Source organism: Anarrhichthys ocellatus, unplaced genomic scaffold (genome assembly GCF_004355925.1).
Source record: "Anarrhichthys ocellatus isolate YVR2014 unplaced genomic scaffold, GSC_Weel_1.0 scaffold38, whole genome shotgun sequence".
Taxonomy (NCBI): domain Eukaryota; kingdom Metazoa; phylum Chordata; class Actinopteri; order Perciformes; family Anarhichadidae; genus Anarrhichthys; species Anarrhichthys ocellatus.
The window spans coordinates 1,508,566-1,517,416 of record NW_022280068.1 but is presented as its reverse complement, the minus strand read 5'-3'; the positions used below and the strand labels follow the sequence as shown (position 1 = coordinate 1,517,416).

Below are 8,851 nucleotides of genomic sequence, written 5' to 3'. Positions count from 1 at the left end.
CGTGTGCTTTCTCGGCGGACACGCGCATGGCATCCGTGTCTAGAGTGAAATCCTTTTATTTGTACCACAGCTTTTGACCAACATTATATATTTGACCTCTGTTCAAACATTCATTGCAGGAGTTAAGTGTGACAAATAAATCAATGAGGTAGGTAAATTATGCTTAGTGTTTAAAAAGAATAAGCCAAACATCTCTTTATTGTTCAATTGTCATTATTTATTGCCTCATGATCAACACATGCTCACTCTTCCATGTAGGAATGTTTGGTTCTAAAATTACAGAGAAATAACAAGTAAATACATGATGTACAAAACTAGGTTCCAAATTAACCATCAACATCAAGTATCAGGTAAAATGAACAGCATTAAATACATCTGCATTAATAACCTAGATAATTAACAAAGACACAGAACTAAATCTGTGGTTTAAATACACGTATACTGCCATCTACTGGTAGAAAGGGTGAACACGTTTACGCTGCGTCTCCTTATACAGTCTGCATTATAATAAAACATAAAACGAATAAACATGGTATTTCTGTATCTTCGATTAAACAATAAAGCAATCTATTAAAACGTACATAAACCACAATCAGCATATGTTCAGTTTTCATGAAATCAGAATTATCATCAATTTCCTAGCTCCCACTGAGCCGCAGAGATGGTTTGTGATCTTCCAACGCGTCAGGCTATAGTTGATGGGGTTCATTGAAAGACAGATTCATACCAGGACAGTATAGCGTCACATGAATGCAATAATAGGAGTAAAAAATATAGAATATAAATGTCTCCCTTTTGTTTTCAGTTCTTATCTCTAAGGAGAACACAGGGAAGGTGATTTCCAGAGCAACTTTAAAACACACAAATATGTATGTGTGTGTGTAAAGAACTTTTTCATATCTGTGTCAAAGTTTAGATGAAGACTTGTGACCTTTGAACTCTTGGTAGAACAGTTAATCATGACTTTGAAAAAGGTCTGGTCTTAATATCACATGTTTATTACCACTTTAGCATATGAACACTTACAGCTTTACATAACTTGTGAAAAGAATGCTTTGTCTTACTCCAGTTTTGATATGATATTTTAAATGTTAATGATATGCATACATTTAATATTATGAAAAGTTAACTTATACACTGAATACCTCCTAAGACCACATTTAAAAAAATCATATTGAGTTAGCCTGACTACCAATAGACTCTAGCTCTACTTAGATACATAACATTAGCTTCATTATCATTCATTCTGATAATTAAAAAAGGGAAATGTAGATTATAGTTCTGTGGATGAAATAATTTTTTGTTTCATATATTCCTGTATGTGTTAACTTCTGGAGGGTTACTCTGTAGTTTAACTGCTTGAGAAATCAAGATGTGAGCCAGCTCCAAGCTTTTTTGATTCCGTCAACTACGACATCAACAAATAAATTACTCTCCTCAGCTTTCTTTCTGGCCTCTTTTTCATGCTTTTCCTGCAACTTTTCTCTTTCTTCTCTCAGTTTTCTGTCACGCTCTTCCTTCATTTTATTCTTAACTTCTTCTATCTCCTTTTCTTTCTCCTCTCTATCTCTCTTTCTCTCTGCTTCTCTTTCTGCTTCTCTCTCTTTCCTCTCCCTCTCTCTCTCCACATTCATCTGCTGCCTCTCCCTCTTCATTTCCTCCTCTCTCTCTTTCTTCTCCCTCTCTCTCTCAGCCTGGAGTCGGTCATTCATTTTCTTGATCTCTTTTTCATAATTTTCCTGTATTTTCCTCTCCAGTTTCTCTTGCTCTTTGTGTATTTGCTCTTCTTTCTCTTTCAGGATGCGTTGTTGCTCCTCTTCGACTGCCCTCTCTGCCTGTTGGAACATCTCGTTGGTGTAGTGGCTTCCTCCGTTCTTCCGGGCTACCTTTCTGATCTTCTGGAGCAGCTCAGTGACCTGAGAGTGATCCTTCAGCTTATTATTGAAGACATGGTACTGGCCATTACATCTGTCCACAAGTTCCTGCAGGTCTGAGCTACCCTCCAAGAAGTCCTCAATAGATGAGTCTTCAAGGTTGTCACCATAAGTAAAGAGCACCATGCTGTATCTATCTGCAGTCTGGCCAAAGATTTCTTGAATTCTCTGCACTGTCTGCTTTTCCTCTCCAGTGTATCTGCCCACCCCGATGACCACCAGGAACACATGGGGTCCAGGAGCAGCATAAGAGATGCACAGGCGGAGATCTTTAGATGTTTTCTCCTCGTCAAACCTGGTGTCAAAGAGGCCCGGGGTGTCGATAACAGCAACCTGTTGTCCATCCACCACAGCTTCGCCCTTGGAACAGTCTACAGTCATAGACGTGGCACTGCATTTTGATTTAAAGCACTTTTGTCCCAGAATGGTGTTTCCAGTGGCACTCTTCCCAATTCCAGTCTTCCCCACCATCACTATCCTCAGCACCTCATCATTTTTTCTGCTGCTACCTGTGTAGAAGAATGAGTGACATTGAATAAGAATCTACATCAGGTTGTACACACGTTGTACTCAATGCAACTTGTACAGATATAGGAGAACAGAAACATCCATTCCGCTGCTTTGACAGAGTCAATAAAGGAGTTTGTTGGAGGTTCCAATTTACAACATTTGTTGCAGACTTTCATTTGAGAAAAATAAATGCTCTCATCTTGCTTTCTCTCCATCATCTCACATGGCTTCCATATACTGTTCAGTTCACCACTTACAGGAAAAGGCAGCAGGTCCTTTAAACTACCCCCTCTGTCAGCTGAAAGTGGAACTGCAAGGTGGAAACATGTCCACCTATCCAGACTGACACATTTCTTTGAGGGTGTCTCAGATTTAAAAAATAAAAAATATTCTTGATAAAATAAAAAACTGTTAATAACAATACAATAACAAAAACAGAACACATTTTTGACTCAGATTCTTAAGAACAAAAACTGCATTCATTATCTATGGATAATTACTTTTTTTAAAATTCTCTAGTGATGAAAAACTCATGATTTTAAGGTAAAAGAAGTATTCCAGAATGTATATAAGGTACTAAAGTCAGAAAAACTAAATGTATTTACAGTTATATCCAGTAAGTCTAATACAGTATTAGGTCATAGGAGGTATAGGAACATTTCATAAAATTAGATTCAGCAGTGAGCACTGCTATCAACATACAATAATTTACTTTAAAACATAGATACAGTTTCCGACTTACCTATGATTCTGGCCATGTTTGTGTTAAAGAGTGGAGTAGATGCAGCTGAAGTTCAGACAGTTCAGAGAGTGTCTCCTGCAGCTCTGTTAGAACAACCTTATATGTACTAAACCACACCCACAAATAGAAAGGGAAACTAAAGCTTTTTATTGAGGTTTCGGTTATGGAATGATTTTCAATAGATAAGAATATATGCTAAATACAATATAGTCTTTAATCATTTTGGATAAGTTTACGTAGTCTTGTCTTAACAAAGAAAGCAAGAGACAGTTATTCTAGATGAATTAATCAAGATATCATTACTATTAGCTTAAACAATCTCACAAGCTTTGTCACATAACACATTCAGTTATTACCAGAGCTTTAGTGTAGTATACATTTTAAAGAGTACTTTCAAATGTTTTAAACCTTGGTCCCTTTGCAAAGCATCCAGGAATATTGAGAAAAAAGACAATAATTTAACTATGCATACAGTCATGATAATGACTTAGTATATCCCAGATAAATATGGAATTTGTGTGGAGAAAAGTGTTTCTCAGTGACCACATGCTGGCTTATTTGTCACAGCGTTTCCTATAACTTAACTTTCCTTTGCAAGTTCCTGCTGTTATTTGACTTGTATTTTCTGTTTGAATTCAGCCTTTCAAAAGAAGGTTTATTCAGTCTGACAGTTTGTCCTGTTTATCTGGCTTCTGTATCAGGCCCTGCTGGACTTTCAGGAAACTCCCTGCATTACACCTTAAGGATTGGTCTCCCCTTCCTGAGCATTTACAATAAATGGCAGCACTTCTTTAAAGCAGCACAAAGCTCCCCCTCCCCTTCAGTATTTACATGAAAAGGAAGCAGTTCTCTTAAATTCCACAGGATATTTTGGACATTAACTTGTTCATCGACCTATGTAATACATTATACAACGATTAACAAGAATGACATGATTCATAGGGTAGGGCTGCAAGACATTGTGAGGCAAGTTTATTTTAATATGACATATTATACATAAAGACAATTCAAAGTACCTTTCAAAATGTATTAACCACATTAACCAGAAAGTGCATCAATAGAAATGAATAGAAATTACTGTTCAAATTTGACAGTAGATCTTTAGGTTCTTTACTGCTTGAGTGCTTAAGGTTTAGTCGATTCAACATATTCACACGGAGGACATGTTGCTCTGACATCGTGCTCAGGGGAGGGAACCGCCCTGAAACTGTCAAACTGCTGTATGACGAAGTGGAGCAAACATTTGTAGCATCCGGGGTGTCGATAACAGCAACCTGTTGTCCATCCACCACAGCTTCGCCCTTGGAACAGTCTACAGTCATAGATGTTCTACTGAACTTTGATTTAAAGCACTTTTGTCCCAGAATGGTATTTCCAATGGCACCAATTCCAGTCTTCCCCATCGGCACTATCCTCAGCTCCTCATCATTTAGTTCTGTGTGGAAGAATAAACAAATGAATGAATTATAATTTTCATACCACCCGTTTTAACTGTGTAATTAATGCTCTAGATACTCATAAGCTTTTGTAAAGTACATCATCATCAGTCAAGCTTTTACCGTCTTTAGCCGGACCAGAACTCTAGTATTCGGTCCATATTTCAACATGAGACCATTATGGAGCTTTTTTCATTTCTTTCATTTAAAGCTTACAGATATTAAAGATGCTCTCATCAGCTTTTTAGGGCTGGTACTTTTACTTAGAGCCTCATTTAGATAAACAGACCTTGAAAAAGCACATTGCACTTCAGCCTCAAATATATCCTGTAGACACATGTACCTATTTGTCATTTCAAAAGGGATTCCGTTTTCCCAGCAGTAAGTGACTGCATATAGATATGCACAGAAGGTCATACCCTCAAAGACTGGCTCCTCTCATAGAAATAATATTTGTCCCAAACTGGCTCAGGAGTGTTTAAATTAGCGATATCGACAACGCAAGCTGGATGTGTGGTATAAGTGCTCTGGAGGTGTTGAAGGTGCAAAACCAAAAGACAAGCATATATAAAACAACTTCCTTTGAATCCCAGCCTCTTAAATATATATAAATATATCAATATCAATATATATATATACTGTATATATATATATATATACTGTATATATATATATATATATATATATATATATATATATACATATATGTGTGTATTTATATATACTGTATGTACAGTATCTACAGTATGTACACATCATATGGAATCTGCGTGATTATGTAACCTGATGCTCAGTCCTGAAGCTCCTGTTTGAGGTGTTCCTGGACCACTGTGACCTGAGAGTCCCATTAGAGTTTATCTAAAAGTTATGACTTTGCTGCTTTGTTGATGTATACCCAATTTATATTTCCTTTTCATTGACTATGAATAAAGAGCTTTCTTATATGTTTTGGTCATTTTTAAATGTATAAAGGCTCCTGTGGTGTTAGAGAAATATAACATGTTCCTTCAAAAAGGCTTTATGTAATTACACAGTTAAAACAGGTGATATGAAAAACATAATTGATTGTGTGTAGGAGGGTAAAAAAAAACTGATCCTTCCATAGAAATGAGCTGGGATACATCTCAGCAAAAATAAATGTATTAATTAAAAGTGTGCAAAGCATCCTGCTTTGTGATAACATGGGCCACACCGCCCACCTCTACCCAACGGCTCGCCCCCTCATCTGCTCGCATTGCCGTGTGAGACTCATGTCTTGAAGTCTTGTAACATGTGCACATCTGCATAGTATGTCGTTCTTTACTTTAAACATTTTTGAAATTGTTATCCCCATTTTTACCAAATGTATTGGTAATCTGATTACGTTTTTTTCCTGTTACTGTAACAGAATACAGCTAGCTTTTTTGTATCCTATCATGTAATGCCGTTCCATATTATTCGGTACTCCCCAAGCCCAGCAACAACTGACAAGTCCAAACTTTAAGTGAAAAGATCTAAATTACTCTGTGAAACATGGACTAAGTACAGTCGCTGCTGACACGCAAGTTACTGAGCAGTATTTTCAACTTTGTCAGTAAGTTACTTTGTAAGATCAGTAATTCCACTTTCAGTTATGTTGACATACATGAATGATGAGATGAGAAGCAGGATAACACATGGGGACAGTAGTCACTTTACTATACTTTGATTACATTTGTATGTTTGTTTCTTTTCCACAAAGAATTACTTGACTAATATTTCACATCTCCTATTGTTCCATATTGTACCTTCCACCCCCAAAAACCTGATAGTTACTGTAAGTGTTAACATGTCATCTACTCTGCTACATGCTAACACGTTACCTCTGTGTCCCTAAACAACAATGTTTTCTTCTTCATGGGCTCTGTAGGCCCTTTCTCACAAATCTGTCCTTGGAACATTCAAGCATGTTGTAGTTGACCCAAACATAAGTGTAAGTACCTGAAAATGACAGTAGTAGTATCATGGTAGTAATTGTAGGCCATGTTTCGGTTACAGAGTGCAGGCGGTTCAGTTCAGAGTCTGTCTGCTGCTTATCTTTGGCATGGCTCCATTCAGCAAACCACACCTACTAAATATTTATACAGTGGACATCACAGTGAGACTGAAACTTTAGTTAAAGCGGGGGGGGGGGGCTAAATGGGAATGTACGGATGTTGAGATTGGTGGGACAGACTTTGGAACAGGGTCTTTGGACAATATTAGAGACACAGTAAAAACGATATAAATGATGAATATATTTTTCCATGAGCAGAATTACATTTTAATAACCAGAACGACTTCTTTAACATGTCATATAATCTTGCAACTAAAAATAGAAATATTGCAACACCACTGTACTGAGATGTTTAAGGAATCCGCTATCAAAACAGCAATTCATTTTTTGTTTGTTGCTAAATATCTTGTTTTCTATGTTGGATTTGTAAACCTTGAGACAAATTTCAAATTGTTATGTGTACAGCTGTCATGTTGTGTACTGACTTAAAAACTCCCAAGGTCACACTAGCAAATTAGAATAAGTTATTTGGAAGTCTACCATTTTAATACGTCTTGATTTTCCTATACATAATATCAAAATACATAGTCCAAGTGTCTTGGAATTTACAAGGAAATTATAAAAATGAAACACCTGTAAAACAAAGCATAAGTGATACATTTCTGAAAGATTGAATTCATTAAATAATTCAGTTACTTGTATGAAAATAAGCCAGGCATAATCCTCCATATGCCAGCTCAAGAGTCTGCTGTTTATCAGACTTGAGCTGCTATATTCCCTCCCCCTGCATAACTCCACACTTCACCTCCCTCCACCATTTACAAGAAATGGCAGCAAACTGCAGGAAATAGTGCACAGCAGTTCCCTCTATGGATTGAACATGGAAACAAACAGAACATACTGTTAACAGTGTTGTATCCGACTCAGAGCTGCTGAGTGTGACCAACTTTTATTGTTGTCTGTGAGGATGACGTGTCAGGAATGTACTCTGAACCCGAGTGGGGCTCACCTTAACTCCTGAAGTCTCGAGGTTTATGAGGGCAGGACTTCTACATTGGAGGCATTGTGTTGGCTCATACATGTGTGAGTTGCAGCACAGGAAGAAATAGGTCTTTGTGGTATCTGCTTCTGTGACAGTAAACGTGGCTGCAGAGCTGCTGGCGGCTTTGAATGAGGGTAGAAAAGTTCACAAGTCACATCTTAGAAAGAGGTCTTAGTGGTATCAGCTCCTGTGACGGTAGAAATGACAGTTGCTACAGAGCTAATGATCGCTAGGAATGACGGTAGACTATGTGTAGAGTAAAGTGGCTGGTTGGAGCACACATTTTGTCACCGCTTCTGTTAAGCTTTGATTGTCTAAAGCATGGCATGTAGGGCCTACTCTATGTTTCCAAAAGAAACTCAACTATTCCTGTACTTTATCATTTGGAAAACGCTGCAGTGATTCAGTCATTTTTTATCACAGATTTATTTTGCCATGTTGATGTTAACATTCCCTAGCTTGCTACAACATAGAGTTGCTTGGAACTCACAAAACAGCTAATCTTTTAAACTTACTGATTAATGATAAACCGTTTCGGGTAACATGTGTTGATGTTTTTTCGATAAATTGTAAATACTTTAATGGCCATAGGAATGGCCAAAGGGGGAATTGTTGTGGAAATTTATCATATGGTTCTTTTAGTTATAACTTGTATCGCTTAAACCTGCATATACCACCCTAACCCTCTTCCCACGAAAAGGCTGGGAACCTGGCCTTGGTGGGTGCAGCGGCCGACAACATCTGCGAGGGGGAGGGTGAAGGGAGAGGAGACGAGATAACGCGCATATATACTCTGTTTTGTCTATTCATTGTTGTTAGACCTCCGAACCATCCGTGGGGAAAGAGCTCTATCCATTCAGCTGAATTTTGATTGAAGTGTCTGTTCATTAAATATGTTTTTAATACTTTAAGAAGTTCCATCGTGATTATTTCTCACAGAGAGGTGAAAAAGATTTTTTTCCACCACAGTGTGTTGTTTGATGAAAAGAAAAAAAAGAAAAAAAAATTATATATATAACTTCAATGAGTATTTTTTCATGCTAATACCTGAAACTGATCAAGAACATCTTTTATTCACACATGTATCCAGCTTGTGAGTTACAGTTCAGGTGTATGTTGTGGTTATTGGTAGATATGTGGCATGGATGAATAAAATACAAACAGCACAGAAGA

The 8,851-nt window shown here is 37.3% G+C and overlaps 1 protein-coding gene across 1 annotated transcript; it reads right to left on the bottom strand.

The window, feature by feature from the left end:
- Positions 1-1,637: 1,637 nt before the first annotated feature.
- LOC116394245 (GTPase IMAP family member 4-like) lies at positions 1,638-3,238 on the bottom strand (the record flags this gene model as incomplete). Its single annotated transcript, XM_031867206.1, has 2 exons — positions 3,187-3,238; positions 1,638-2,443 (listed from the first exon to the last, which is right to left on the bottom strand). Coding segments are annotated over exons 1-2 (822 nt in total), but the record flags the coding sequence as incomplete, so codon positions are not given.
- Between the last annotated feature and the right edge of the window lie 5,613 nt (positions 3,239-8,851).